Source organism: Accipiter gentilis, chromosome 25 (assembly GCF_929443795.1).
Source record: "Accipiter gentilis chromosome 25, bAccGen1.1, whole genome shotgun sequence".
Taxonomy (NCBI): domain Eukaryota; kingdom Metazoa; phylum Chordata; class Aves; order Accipitriformes; family Accipitridae; genus Astur; species Astur gentilis.
Genome location: NC_064904.1, coordinates 18,212,231 through 18,227,664, shown reverse-complemented (window position 1 = coordinate 18,227,664; position 15,434 = coordinate 18,212,231). Strand labels below are relative to the sequence as shown.

Genomic DNA, 15,434 nt, shown 5'->3' with positions numbered 1-15,434 from the left:
CGCCACCGCCTCCCCCCAAGCCCACGGAAGCCCGCGCTCACCTCGAAGAGCTCGGCCGTGGTAGCCATGGCCGTAGGAGGGGAGAGCAGCGGGTCTCCTCAGCGGGTCTCTCTCCTCAGCGGCCCACCGCCGCTACCGCCCATTGTGTCCCGCCGCCCCGGCAGCAGCAACAGCCGCCGCGGCGCCGCCTCCGCCCGCCGGAAATGGGCCTGCGCCGGGCGGCCGCCGCCGGGGAGGGGCCGGGAGCTGCGCACGGCTGAGGCGGCGGCCCCGGCTGTGGTGGCGGCGGCGGCCGCCCCTTCGCAACGACCCCGCCATGGCCCTGCGGGCGCTCTGGCTCCTCAGGCACGACCCCGGGGCCGGCGGTGCCGTGCTCTTCTCCAGGTAACGGCGTGCGGGCCGGGCCGGGGGTGTGTGTGGGGGTGTGTGTGGGGAGGGGGGAAGGCGGGGACGGGGCGCGGGCCTGGCGGCCTGGGTAGGCCCGAGGGTCGGGCCGGGGCTCGGCGGGGCGGCCCGCGGCGGGGAGGGGGGTGTGGGGAGGTGTGTGTGGGGGGTTCTGGCCGTGCTGGCAGGCGACCGCCGTTCCCCGGCCAAGGTTGGGAAGAGAGAGAAGGCTGGCGGGGTCGAGTCGGAGGGGCCGGTGTTTTCAGAGCAGCCGGGGCTGCCTCCGGGCCCCGAAAACAGATGCCCTTCAGGTAGCGAAATAGGCCCATGTTGAATAAATCCCTTCGCTCGCCAGCGCGCCGCTTGGCCGCTGTACGTTTCTGAACCCGATTTTGAAAATTTCTGGGTTCGGATAATGCGCTTTTAACTAAATCTTTTTTTTTATTTTTTTAATTTTTATTTTTTTTTACAACTTATGCATTTGGCGCATGGCTTCCCTTTCTCTGTTCCTCTTTTTGTTAGCTACTGTAAAGATTTTACTTGCCTCTTCTCTGTCCTAACATGGAGAAGGATAAGATAGTGATTACAAAATACTGTGAGATGAACAAAATGGGAAAAGTAGAAAGCATGTGTTTTGCTTATATTTTGCTTATTTGCTCTTCGTATTGTTATGTAACTGTGCGAAAAGTACAGGAGAAGGTGAATCGAGTCAGTTTGCAGAGGTGAAAGCCATCCAGCTACCATTAGATATTGCTGAAAGAGAAAAGTGGCCAGTGCTCTATCTCTATATTGACTCAGGGATGGTGGCAGATGCCCTGTGGGGGTGGTTACAGCAATGGAAGCAGAGCAGCTGGCAGCGCAGAGGTAATTTCAGGCAGAAATTGAACTTTCCATTTGATTTTAAGTTTTTGCATGCAACGACAGGCTTTTTTTAAGTTAGTGAAGCGAAGGAGGACTTTTTATTCAGAACCCTTACAGAGTTTTAAGCAAGTCTTTGGGCTAGGCAGGCTGCTTTTGTTGGTCTGGCAAAATTTGTTGCCATTTCCTTGTATTCTCTGTGATTTCTGAGGACACAATTCCAAAGAATGAGAGGAAAACTACCTGGGGGATAGCAAAAGGAAAAATACAGAGACCTGGATAGTAGACATGACCTACAATCCTAGTCTGATTTCCGTAAAACTGAACAGAGAAACTAGAAGGAGGAGGGGGAAGAAAAAAAAAAAAAGAGCAAGTAGACTATCTTCCATCTTCAGGTGCAGACAGATCTCTACATTGGACATTCCTCTGATTGTTTTAGGATTAGTACTATAGTCCTTGTATTACCTACAAGACTAGAGATGAGGCCTCCCCTCTACAAACACAGAGAAAGAGAAAGCCTTGTCCCAAAAAATCTGAGAGTGTAATCACCATGGATGAAGGGGGGGCTGGTGACAGGGATATGTGAAGTAACTTGTCACACAGTAAGCAGCAGAGACAAGGAATAGTGCTCCTTTGAAAAGGGCAAACTAGACTTGATACTTCAAGTGATTTCCAGACTTAGATCTTTCAAGTTCCCAGAGGAAATAATAGGGCTGTGGAAACCCCAGGTTTATCCTCCTAACTGACCTTAAATTCAACAAAGCGCACAGACAATATAAAGAATGCCGGATCACATGGAAACTGTTGGTTTCGGGACTTACACACTCAGCTGGAGATACGTGAGCCCTGATCTTTAACCTCAGAGAAGACATCTGGGACATCAAAGCATTCCACTTTTTTTTGAGCTGATCATAACTTAATTCAGGCAACAAGTATGGTCTCTCTCTTGAATCACCAAAGCTCATTTGTCCCTGGAAACTTTCATCTTTTTAAGTTTTCATGACTTTCTAGAAGAGAATACTGAAAAACTGAGATCTGAAGGGCTAACTAAATCATCTAATGACTCGGCTAAAGCTGGGAAGATTCAGTGGGAGGAGGAGAAGATTGCTGTGGTGCGGGGACAGCTTGAGCAAATGAAGCAGGCAGATTAGGCCATAAGTAAGACAAAACTAGACTGAAGTATCTCCTCTTCCTTTGTTTTTAAAACATCGACTAAAAATAGGAGGTGCTCGCCAAGGTTACATGTAGCCTCTAACCAACAACCTTTCATTGGAAGTCTTCATAAATTTTCAAGCTGCAAAACCACTCTGTTTCCTTGGTCTACAAAATAGACACAAGACTGTAGGGAGGCATTTTACTGTCATCTGTATCCTGTTTACGGATCTCATAGCTCTGGCTTCTCTCTGCCTATGCTTGCTTTTTCCTTACCGGGGGAAAAAAAAAAAAAAAGCAAAAAAAAAAAGCTGTAGATGCCTGATTAAGAATCAAACAAAAAAGCACAGTCATTGAAAATAAGCCTCAGGAAGTGTAGCTGCCTCCAGCAAGAGACTCTGCTACTCAGTTAAGAAAAGATGGTGTAGGTGGGACTTAGAGGCAACAGGATAAGAACCATGCAAGTGTTCAGGAGCAGAAGGGGGATGCTACATATGGAGGTCATAGATAAAACAAAGTACCACATTGCTGGGATTACAAGTTCCATGGCAATTTAAGAAACAGACTGTCAACGTGTCCTTAAAAAGATGGTATAAAAAGGAGACTAAATGAAGGCATTTGTATATCTGTGCATGTTTTTCTCCCATGTCTGTGTGTAAGCATGGCTCTGAGCGCAAACAAACATGCAGCCTGAGAAGATCTGCTACAAGATGATTCATAAAGTGATTTAACTAGCTGCCTGGCATGTAACCTGTGATATGTACTTTGAAGGTCCATAGATAACTACCAAGGGAATCCACAAAAGAGAATGTAGAAAAGCTAGCCTGTTATCAAGCTTAATGTAAGAGAGATGCAGGGGAGTCTGCAGTTTCAAAAAAGGATGAAAACCAATGCATTAATAGAAGTAATAATTTTTCTTTTCTCAGCTATTTATTAAAAGACAACTCTTCAGTTCCTCTTGATAGATTTAGGTTAGCTTCAGAAGAAATTCATCCCTCTCTCCTTTAAAAAATAATACAGCTTCAGAAGAAAAAAATCCTAGATGTAGAAAAAAATCCTAGATGTAGCATTAAACAGCTAGTATGATTTTTCTCAAACATTATCTCCAGGAAATTTGAAATTAAAGATATATGTTGATGCAACATAGTTTTAAAATACACAAATTCTTGTGTCTCTCTGACATTTGATTACATCTCAATACTTGAAAAAATGAAATTATCAAACAGTCATAAAAGCTTTAAGTCACATACATTACACACGCGGTGTGGAATCCATTTTGCTCCCCTCTCACCCCCCACCAAACCATGCAGCCCTCACTGGAAAAGTTGGACTTATGTACAGTGAAATCTTTTTGGATTTATAATATTGTAAAGGTTTTTAGTTAATCTTGTTAATCAATTACAGCAACTGCTGCAGATCAATTGTGTAAGCTCAGAAGAGCAATGAAAAACCTGTATATAAGTAATTTGTATGATACTGTCTTGTAAATATAGTATTTAGTAGAGTAGCAAAGCTGCAGCAGTAGCATACTATATCTAGCAAAAAGCTGTTGAATTTTATTACGTGGGACATCTGTTTTCTTAAATGTCTGAAAACTTGTCTTCAGTGTGGTCTTGCCTCTTAGAAATATTTTGCTGTTGAAGTTTCGCTGCACTAGTGTGAGTCATGCTTGGGTTCATTAGTGTCGTTTAAATATCCTATACCTTTGTGCAACAGGAGGGGTAGACAGACAGATTCACATTTGATTAAAAAAATGACTGTGTTTGCTCAAAGTTTCCAGTCAAAATTCATCTGCTAGAATGAATCCTAGTTACTCATGAAATAGTTTTATTGACAAAGACTTAGATTCTGATCCCATCACTGTTTCTATCAGGACGCTGCTGGCTTCCACTTACACAAGGTTACTTTTAGGACCAGGGGGACCTTTGGGAGTTATCTGAATACCTAAGAGAAACCCATCCCTGATTATATCAACATTTGTAATGCTTTTGCATTCTCTGATAGCCAGAAAAGGGATTGTGTGGTTCTGCTTCTAGGAGCTCTGTTGGTATGACATTTTGGGTGGGAAAAGATGTGTAGCATTAAGAGGCTCTTATTTCTATGTCACAGACGTTACCCCACCGTTGAAATACGCGCCGAGACCTTCAATGGGTCAACACATGTGCCTGTACCGTCTGACAGCGCTTTTCTTAAAGCCTTGCTTTTTGAACTGAGACTCATAGATGACCATATTTTTGTGGAGCATCGAGATACCTGTACTTGCATCAATCATTCATCGGTATATTCAGTTCGCACCGAAGGAGGGGATCTCTGGCCCGTGCTTGCTTTTCAGAAGAGTGGTCTGATATATGCATGTCTTCCACTAGTTGAGGAGACCCTGGAGCCACGGCCACCCCTCCTTACCGTTAGAGGGCTCTCGCAAGGACTGGCTCTTTTGTTAGGCATTGTGGACTACATCTCTCCAAGTCGGAAAAATGAAGCTGAGATGAGTGCGAAAATAGGCCAGCTTCGAAATTTGCTTATACAGGCCTGTCCACTCGGCACCCCCTTAAACACAAACATACGCAGCTTAAACAGCTCATTTGATGACATTCAGGAAATGCCTACAGATGAGAATCAACCAGCTTGGAGATCCAACACATATAAAGGCAAACCTCAGGTTAATGTCTCTATCACTGAAAAAGTCAAGTGTATGCAGTATGACAAAAGAGATGTTGTGGACATGTGGCAAGTTTATGGAGCTGTAAACTGCAAGGTGAGAGCATTTTATGTGCAAGTCTGACCGAAGTACTTTTCATGCAAGCACACTTGGAAAGTAATTACTCATGCCATTTTACTTTGGTATGTGATGAGTAAATTTCTGATACTGTAATATTTCAAAGTGTAACAAACTATTACATATTAGACTGATGCATTAGTGGTTTTTATTTTGATCTTTACTGTTTTTTTTCCCACATGCTTCATGCATTTTTTCAGTAACTATTTATGAGACTTTAATTTCCAGCGGTAGCCTCACTGCATGTATTTCACCAAGTTTTTCTTATTTTAAATGAAATAGGGAGAAATAATTTTATACAGTCTTTGCATACAGAGACTAAGAAATGGTAGTGCTAACACCAAGTTTATTTTCAGCTATCTAATAAGCAATGTTTTAAATAATGATTAGAAACAGAATTTTTGAATGAGTCTTCCACAAGTGTCTGTATGTGAGCATTTTTAATTAATTTTCCTACCAAACAAAAGTTTAATCTTCTATCCTACTTTATTATATTACAAAAACATTTTGAATCCACAAATGTTGTTTGTTTGGCTGACATAAGAACAGTTGATAGAGAATCTGGTGAAAGAAACTGATTGTATAATTATTTTGAATGGTTTTGTATGTGACGATGGTGTTCATTGTTTAATATTAAAAATTGGGGAATATTGACTAAATAGATCAATAATAATTATGAAACATGTTAAAATTTGTGTTTTCTGTAATTGATGTATTTACCATTCTTTGTTCTGAATTATGCTTAGGAAGCACACTATATTATCCCAGTACACTGTATTTGTAACTGCCAATGTTTTAAGAGGAGAAAGACCACCTAATAAAGTGGATCATGGTAATTTAATTATTTGCAGGAGGTGGGATACTCATCTCCGAAGGAAGCCAACCTAAGTACTGCGCTTCCGAAGACTGGGTTATTTCCCACCAGCCATGCTGGTGGGGATTATGGGGGTGAACAGCTTCCTGCTCTCAGAGGGACAAGTTTCTAGGTCATCTCGCAGAGTGGATGGCCTTACATAAGAAGAAAGCCCTGGTGTAATCGTGCACTTGCTGAGCTGGCACACGGAGGGACGCAACAATGGATGCACTGCACGTGGTTGCCATGAGAAAGCTGACATGGGACCACAGTGGCCATTAATAGCATGCTTGAATCCATTAAGCGGATGTTGTAAAAGTAACTGAATTAATTAGACTATCACCAAGTGTGTTTATGTAACATTCATAATGATGTAGCTATACAGCAAGTCCTGGGCTTGCTTATCTGCTATTTTCTTGCTAAAGAGTACTTGTCAATTAAGGGACATTTAGCTAAGACTGCATCACTAGTCCTACTGTGGGAAAGGCTACAGAAATGGGAAAGGGACTTTGTTTTGAAATTATTTGTCAGTACTAATGTATGAAGCCAGCTGAAAATTTTTAGTGTGTGTTTTTTTGTTGTTTTTTTTTAATGCTTGTATTCGATTTTTGAACATCTGATTCTGACTTGAGTGAGATATTTTAGAATAACTTCTTGACTTCATTTTTTCAAGTGTGACGTAGAGGGATCTGCACCAAACGTAACCCTCACTTTGAATCTCCCGACTAACGGTCCTCCGCTCCAAGATATCGTGGTCCATCATTGTGTGACTTCTGTTGACCCTGCCATGCTGATGTCCAGTAGTGCTGAGCCACTGGATGATTCTGTGTATAACGGACCTTACAAATTTCCTTTCATTCCTCCTTCAGATTCATTCAACTTGTGTTACTACACTTCCCAGGTAATAACATCCCTGACCCTTGTTGTTTTCCAGTCTTCAAACTGGAAAGAAAATAACCTGTGTTGTTGAACATGTCTGAATGAGCTTCAGTCCGATATGGGTGGTATATTCAGTTCGCACCGAAGGAGGAGATCTCTGGCCTGTGCTTGCTTTTCAGAAGAGTGGTCTGATATATGCGTGTCTTCCACTAGTTGAGGAGAATGGGCGGGTAGAATGTTTTTTATATAATGAACTACTTGAAAAGCAATTCAGGACTTGAGTCATCTGAGTCACGTTCACGAGGTGCCAGTACCTTTGACTGCTTGGCATAGCTTTTCTTACTTTAAATGAACCACTTAGATGCCTGAATTAGACAAAATGAATCCAGGCTGAGATGTCAAGTGCATATACCACAAATCTATGTATTGCAAGCGGCCTGAAGAGTTCGGCACAGTCAGCAATTAATATGCATTTGTTATTTTTTAAAGTACTTCAGCAATGAAAACAGTATGTAATTGATCTTACGATGATGGTGTTAATTTATCTTGAGAATGAATATAGTTTTTCCCAGGTTCCTGTTCCACCAATTTTGGGACGTTATCAACTCATTGAAGAGGGATCACAGTTAAAAATAACAGTCAATTTAAAGCTTCATGAAAGCGTGAAGAATTCTTTTGAGTACTGTGAAGCTCATATACCTTTCTTCAACAGGTAATAATAAAGAAAACCTAAATAAATTTCTTCCATTTCTCTGTGATCTTCCTGAAGTGAACCTGTCAGGAGTCAATAGAACAGATTAAGCTCCATCAAAGTACTACCAGTGGACACTGACCTTGCACATGTTGGGAAGCCCCCTTGGAATTACTTCTAAGTTCCAGAATACAGAATTGTACCAGAATATTTGGTAACGTTCTGAATACTTCTGTTGTGCCTCCTGTTTCCTTGTGGTATTTTTTGATGTGAAACACTGCCATGATTCTCCAGGTGGATTAAGTCTTGAGATCACTTCCAACCCAGGGTTACCTCTTCCTTAAGACTGCTAATCCTAGCTACAGATAAGCTTATCAAAAATATAGTTATTTAAAATTAAAACGGTAGTTTTCATTTAAGCCTTTCTGACAACTGCCATGACTGTGCTGTCACATAATTATAATGAAAATTTAAAGATGAAACGATACAAAGTTGCTGATGATGATCATAGTGTTAGTAAAATGCTATCAGTGATCTAAAGACAGTAAAATATGAACAGCTCTTTTATGATTACTAGGTTGAGACCACAGTGATTTTCTCCTGCTCTGTAATTTCTTTAAATAAATTAGCGGTGTGCTCAGATAGGTATGATTTGTCTGTATGCACATAAATAATGTCTTTCACCATTTTGTTGCTTTCTTTAACAAAATGGGTGTTAACAAATACTGAATTATACTAATTCCAATGGTTTTATTTCTCCTCTGTCATACTGTAGGGGCCCGATCGCTCAATTAGAGTACAAAGTTAGTTATGGCCAACTGGATTTGTCACGAGAGAAGAGCCTACTGGTTTGGGTCATCGGTAAGCAGAATACCCCTATGCACTCTTACTTCCTCCCCAAGTCAGTTTTGTATAGTGTAGGCACAGCTGTATAATTTCTTATAGATGCTTTTTCTGGCTTTAGGACAGAAGTTCCCTAAATCTTTGGAAGTTTCTCTGACTGGAAACGTGTCTTTTGGCACCGCAGGCAAAGAGCACCCAACTGATTATGTTTGCTCTGGGAACACTGCTTATGTAAAAGTAAGTCACAGGCTCTGTCAAAAGAGGCCTTAGTAGTCATTTTTTTATTATCTTAAATTGGCTATGAAGATACATTGATTTTAAATCAGACATAATTATTAGCCTCTTTGTTCTCAGCATGGAGTTTTCTGTTTTCTTGCTTACAGGATTTGACATCCTGTCATTTTGGAGTGTACTTGCACACCAAGAGTGTGTAACACAGATTGCCAGTATTTGCACAGCAAGCATGACAATATGCATCTGATCATGTTTTCCCTCTCTTTCTCTAGCTGTGTTTTAGGATCCCAGACTTTACACTTACTGGATGTTACGTAGACCAGCATTCTATTCAGATCTTTGTACCAGGAAAACCCAAAATTACTGCATGTGAGTTGCTAAAAATATCATTTATTTAACTGAAACTGTGTACTGAGCTTATGAACTGGATGTCAGTGACTAAAATTACGTAGCTAAAGTTGGACAAAGCTTTTTCCTGATTTGCTTGGGACATCTGAGAAATTTTGTTCTCTGCTTTGTGTTTTTTTCTTTTGTGATGCTTAAAACATCCCTGGAGTAGGGTCTGGCATCTCCCTTTCAGATGAAAGCTCTTATTACTCAGTTACAAAGTCAGTCTCTCTTGGGCTCTCTCCCATTCACCCTGTGATGTTTTACTATGCTCTGCATAATGTCAGAACTTTTACTGGGGGGGGGCAGAGAATGCCTCTCCGTAATCTGGCCCCTTGTTTAGGACGCTTTGTCAGAGGGGTGGTATGTGGATTGGCAATACCCAGCTACAGAACTCAGCCCCGGCGTGCAAGGTGAGACTTGCTGTCAGTGTCACCACACCAACATCCCTTGGAGGATGTGGCTCCACGTTGTATCTGTGGAGCAGACCAAATCTGCTTATTCTTGAGTTAACACATGACTACTTCCAAGTCTGCACCAAAAATACACTAATTGGGAACACAGTAGGCACTCATTAAATCTGAGCAGTACTGTCTAATGGAAGCTTTTTTATTCGTAGGTATCTGTTGCAACCTCTGTCAGTCATGTTAGCAGAAGTCTGTAAATGCCTTTTGAAAACTCTGATCTACACTGTTAATTTTGTGACAGGTCACATTCAGTGCTCAATTGTAACACAAAAAAGCAACATGTCATACTGTATGTTTTCTATCTAGTATGCAATTTATATTCATTGAACAAAGTCCAACCCATCCACCTGCTTTTGACTTAACCTCTGTTTGAATTTTAAGCTGATGACTGATACATTAGTAAAGGTAATTGAAGCTGAGACTTTAATGTCTTATTATCAGAAACGATTTTCAAATAATAATAAGAGCCTTACAGTTTAAAGAGGCCATTATACCTTTTCTGTAAACTAGTAAGGATGGATTAGTCATCTCTTAACTTGGATGAAGGAATGTCTGATTGTAAGGCACCCTGTAATCCTTTATTTTTCTTGCCTGTTTTTTTTCTTTTAGCCCGGGAACTGATTTCTTCCAATTACTACATCTGGAATTCCAAAGCACCAGCACCCATGGTGTACAAAACCTTATTTGACCGATTTGCTTGTGAATGATTTTTGTATTTAAACAAAACAGACAGCTAATGAGAGTAACGTCATGATACAGTGACAATAAATATTCTCTAGCACTTGTACTTGGTATGTTTGCTTAAAAATTTCTGTGGAGGAAAAAAAGAAGAGGTCACTCTCTTAAATACATAAGTTGGTTTTAAATTGTTTAGTCCTGGATAGCAGCTTAGAGAAGACAATTTGAAATGTACTTGCCGTGGCCACTTTTACTTTCCCTTCTAACGTTAACTGGTGATATAGATACGGGCTGGTATGACTGGGCATGTCTTCCAGAACTCCCAGTTACTTCACTGGTTTTGTAAACCAGAGAGCTCACAGGACGTGAAAGCTTTCAGTGTCTCACTCCTGGCCTGAAGTCACAAGAATCTGATTAGACCCCAGATTAACAGGACAGTTAAAAGCAAGAGTTCTGTTATTTTCACGAGATGCGTACAGAATACATACAGGTCAATAATTTACAAGAATTTTAAGAGAGGGAGTAAGGCATGACTGATGCTTCTAAAAATAGAGACATTACAAGAGTCTTTATTGCCTCTGTCAGCAGAAGTGGTGAGTTCCCTTTCATACATGCATGTGAACTGCATGCTTTGAAAACTAGTGTTAGCAATGATCCAGAGGTGTGAACCTGGTTTTTCAAATCACAAGACTAGCTTTGAGCAGGCAAAACCAGCTAAGTTTGCTAGAGATTCCAAAAACATCACTGAGCTGTTTTCCCTGGAAAAATAGGTGGAAAAGAAAAGAACTCAGTTTACAGAGGCAGACCTCTAATTTTGAGAAGAAAATTGGTATCTGCAGGAACACAGGAAATGGACTTTAAGAGAGTTATCAGGAAATGAGCAAATTCTGAAAGGCTGGTGAAAAAACTGGGAGAACCTGGAGAGCAGCACAAAAGAAAAGAAGAATGCTGTCTAATAACCGAGCATGTCAGCTGCTCCTGCCACACCTCTTGTTTAACTGTACGCTGTGTGATAAATAAGATCAGTGATTATGTAAGGAGAAAAGTTTTAAGCTATAATTTTAAAAAATGCTTAGATTGAGAGAGCAATCTAATTGGTTGGTTAAACGTTCTAAAGGGTGAATTAATTCATGTGAAACATGCCATTCAGCTGAAACGGCTATGCAAATGTATAGAACAGAACTACACTATGACCCATTTCACACAGGTGATGTGTCCATTTTGATTAGCAGGCAAAAGGTGAGTTAATGATTTTGCCCAGAATCCAGTTCCTACCTGTTACAGTTGTCCACATGCCTAGACACAGTGTGAGTGGGGAGATGGGGTGTCTCTATTGGAAGAGTTTAGATCATGTTCTGTAGGCTGGGCACCCACCACAGGATTTCAGTGTGCAGTGTTTGCTTTCCACCTGCCCATGAGAAAGATGGAAGCTGGCTATTCTGCGCGGCAGCACCGTGGAGGAATGGCTTTCCTTCTTCACAGCATTTCCCCAAGAAATGCTATGAAACGGCGGAACTGTCAAAATTCGTAACATGTTAGAAGAGAATCTCCTTGCACTTAGTAGCAGAGTGTCCTTCCCAAATCATGTTCCTTTTTGTTTCCCTCTTGTCCATGTCTCTAACTCCCTCAAATTTAGGAGAGCTGCAGTATTCAGGAATGGGAGGGGGCTGCTGCTTTAGATTACTTTGTGCACACCTATGAATGCAGGTTTGGATGGAGGGAAGGGGTGGGTGATGTTTCTCTTCTAGCCCTGAGCAGTTTTCTACAACTTCATGCAAGCCATCACCCGTTTCAATTTATTATAAGGGCTTGCTCCATAAACCTCTGGATTCTAACTCTAGCATGTTCTTGCTGCAGCACTTGCCCCCTGCTCAGGGATAGCTCTATAGTAAGAAGTGGGGAAAGGAGGCTGTGCCTGTTTTGTTTTTTTAAAAAAAGTGTAGCTAAGATCTCTCTGGCAGGTTTGAGTATGCAGCATGCTCTGTTCTCTGGAAAGCACCCATGAACAAGTCAGACAGCAAAACAGATGGGGTTAAACTGGCACATGCCTTAATCCAACAGTCTTGTGCAACAACTGTGAGACACCTGTGCTGGTGGAGAAAGAGTCAGATGAAGCCTTTCTCCTGGCCTGACAGCTACACTTGTCTTCTGGGAAGGGCCCATTCTCGTGGGTGCTTCATAAATCTTAGTAAGCTTCATAAACTAGACAGCTAAGCAACTCAGGTCTGTTACAACTGAGGTACCTTTAGGCATGACCTGCAGAACACAAGGCATGGAGAGAAACGAGTGATGTGTGTAGAGGTTTCAGGTGCCTCCAGGGCTGGGCAGCAAATGGGGACACTGGGGAGATGACACTGGAAGCCAGAGTTCAAGGAGTTACAAATGACTAAACCCTTCTGTGCATCTCTGCATGTTCCCTGGTAGTTCCCCAGACAATTTCAGTGTTTCTCTATGTGCTCTGACCATTTTTCCTGCTTTGAGAGGGAGAAAAAGCACTTCAAAAACTCAAACAGGAAAATATGATTGAGAGCTTACGTGAGCCTGAGGACTCCATGGCAGAGGTGGTTCTACTAACAGTAGTTCTGGTGGGCTCTAGAGGTGATTAAGCCCTGGGTCAGTGGTATTCCTTTAGCTCTTTAAAAAAATCAACAAGTGTTTAATGCAATAGTTTATTTAAAAATACTCTGTGTTAAAGGGAGAAAATATGAATTGTCTTTTGGTAGAGTGCTGTCTTTTCTAGAAGAGTGCTTGCTGCTTATATTTATAATTTTGTCACAGGTATAGACTGTGTGAGATCTATGCAGGTAGCTTTGCACAAAGACTTTCAAAAGAGGTAGCCAAAGAGTTCTCCAGACTTAGTATTGCATTTCAGAGGGCTAAAAGAAAACTAACATGCAAATAGTTTAAAAGAATAAACATAAGGACTTTAAATACTGGCTTGTCAACCCAACATTTTTCCCAAACAAAATAATGGGTATAAATAAGAAGTTAATATAGAACTCACTTCATGAATAAAATCAACTTGCTTCATTTCATTAAAATTTTGGGGTAACGTAACTAATGCCCATTAACACACATTTAAAGCAAATATGTACTGTCAAACAAACTTTCTACATGAGACTGCACATTTAGTTGGCAAAGAGAACTGATGTTAACGGACCTCCAAGAAATTAAAATAATCCAAAGTCCATGTATAACCCATTAAACAGTGAAAACTGGCTGACGTTTCCAAATGCAGTGGCGATGGGGAACCATCATCAAATATGTTTTGGATCCCAACTGTGTTATTTAATACTTTGTGGAAGGTGTGGGAAGAAGTGGGGAATTTGCATTAATGAAGTTTGTAGTGGGTGCAGCGGCTGAGAGGCAGTAATTACTGAAGGTGCTGAAGCCCTCGTTCAAACCCTGACGGTTTGAATGTCTCAGGAAAAAAACCCCAAACAAAACTAAAAAAGTAAAAGTAGATGTTCCAGCACAAGCAGGTGCAAAGGAGTGGATCTGAGAACAGATGCCATCAATACAGGGTGAGAAAAAAAAGGGGACCAAGGAGTGTCAAAAAGTCCCAGTAAGTATGTGTCCCAAGGTATTTGGTGACAGCTCCAAGATGGTACATGCCAGTTCCTCAAGTGCTTTGGGGTAAATCCTGCTGCTTCAGATAATTTGTAAGCAGCTACTTCTACATAAATTAGCCCTCTCTTCCTCTACATTTTTATCCTGTTTTTACCCATGTTGACTACTTTGGCCATTTGTTAACAAGTAAACATTGAAACAACAAGGCATTAAACATTCAGTGACAGTTCTCCTCTGTTTATTCACACTGTCCTAGAAACTTGCCACATTTTGTCCTATTTATACAAGCCCTGCTGAGTTTTAAGTCGTAACAGAGCTTGTGAGTAAGTCCATGTTTGTCCTTCGCTACTTTTGCTGTGTCCTTCACCACCACCTTGTTCTCTCATCCTTTAGAGAATGGCAACACTTCAGAAAATACCCGCGCCCCCTGGGCAGCCTTGTCTCTTTGACTTACTGCCCACAGGCTCCCACTTAGCAACTTTCTGAACATACTGAAATTTGTTCCTCTTCCCCCTCTTTCCCATGGCTGGAGTTGTCCAAGCTTTACTTTACTGTTACCATCTCCCAAATTGTGTTCTGCTGTCCCATTGTCTGTTGGCTCCTCAGTCCTCAGGCTGGGATCTGAACTTGGACCGCGCTGTATCTCCAGCAAGAATTTACTGAATAGTCAGCATGGATTAAATACAAGGTATTACCACCAGCATCTTTTAGGGTGGAGAAAACCAAGCCCACCTGAAGCCGTGTCCATCCTGAGAGTACCATGGCAGGAAATCCCTGCAGCCCTCAATCCCGAAGGAACCATTAGATGAGAGTTTTGTGGATCCTGGTTTGGGAAGTGCAAGCTTCCTTGGAAGAGCTGCTACAGCACTGTATGGCTATCAGTGGGAGTCCCACAGGGGCACCTTGGGGTTGTTCCTAAACTCTGTTCCCTTCGTGCCACCTTTGGTGGGTTGACCCTGGCTGGAGGCCAGGTGCCCACCAAAGCTGCTCCATCACTCACCTCCTCAGCTGGACAGGGGAGAGAAAATATAACAAAAGGCGCATGGGTTGAGATAAGGACAGGGAGAGATCACTCACTAATTACCATCATGGGCAAAAACAGACTTGACGTGGGGAAAATTAATTTTTTGCCAATCAACCAGAGTAGGGGAATGAGAAATAAACCCAAATCTCAAAACACCTTCCCTCCACCCCTCCCTCCCTTCTTCCCAGGCACAGCCTCGCTCCCAGATTCTCTACCTACCCACTCCAGCAGCGCAGGGGGACGGGGAACAGGGTTTATGGTCAGTTCATCACACCTTGTCTCTGCCGCTTTGTCCTCTTCAGGGGCAGGACTCCTCACACTCTTCCCCTGCTCCAGCGTGGGGTCCCACCCACGGGAGACAGTCCTCCACGAACTTCTCCAACGTGGGTCCTTCGCATGGGCTGCAGTTCTTCATGAACTGCTCCAGTGTGGGTCCCCCGTGGGGTCACAAGTCCTGCCAGAAAACCTGCTCCAGCGTGGGCTCCTCTCTCCACAGGGCCACAGGTCCTGCCAGGATCCTGCTCCAGCACAGGCTTCCCACGGGGTCACAGCCTCCTTTGGGCATCCCCCTCCTCCGGCGTGGGGTCCTCCCCAGGCTGCAGGTGGAGATCTGCTCCCCCGTGGACCTCCCTGGGCTG

General features: G+C 42.4%; 2 protein-coding genes across 4 annotated transcripts in view; one reads left to right on the top strand and one right to left on the bottom strand.

Moving 5' to 3' along the window:
- The window catches only part of EXOC5 (exocyst complex component 5), a 29,314-nt gene extending 29,125 nt beyond the window's left edge, over positions 1-189 (bottom strand). For 2 of the 3 annotated variants that reach the window (XM_049828404.1, XM_049828405.1), the window contains exon 1: positions 42-189. In XM_049828404.1, coding sequence (XP_049684361.1) covers positions 42-68 — 27 coding nt within the window. In that variant the 5' untranslated portion in view covers positions 69-189. The remainder of the gene's footprint in view (positions 1-41) is intronic. The other variant, XM_049828406.1, reaches the window with a different exon arrangement.
- Positions 133-10,311, top strand: AP5M1 (adaptor related protein complex 5 subunit mu 1). Its single transcript, XM_049828407.1, has 8 exons — positions 133-384; positions 4,504-5,149; positions 6,697-6,924; positions 7,475-7,614; positions 8,369-8,454; positions 8,558-8,673; positions 8,943-9,039; positions 10,134-10,311. Exons 1-8 carry the CDS (start codon positions 317-319, stop codon positions 10,229-10,231), a joined length of 1,479 nt encoding a protein of 492 aa, XP_049684364.1. The 5' UTR covers positions 133-316; the 3' UTR covers positions 10,232-10,311.
- Positions 10,312-15,434: the final 5,123 nt, after the last annotated feature.

What these genes read in the sequence shown, in the direction of transcription:
- AP5M1 (XM_049828407.1), top strand. Translation starts at nt 317, where the DNA reads ATGGCCCTGCGGGCGCTCTGGCTCCTCAGGCACGACCCCGGGGCCGGC. An exon ending in GGTGCCGTGCTCTTCTCCAG is followed by an intron (nt 385 to 4,503) that starts GTAACGGCGTGC and finishes TCTATGTCACAG; the next exon opens with ACGTTACCCCACCGTTGAAA. An exon ending in CCTACTGGTTTGGGTCATCG is followed by an intron (nt 8,455 to 8,557) that starts GTAAGCAGAATA and finishes TTCTGGCTTTAG; the next exon opens with GACAGAAGTTCCCTAAATCT.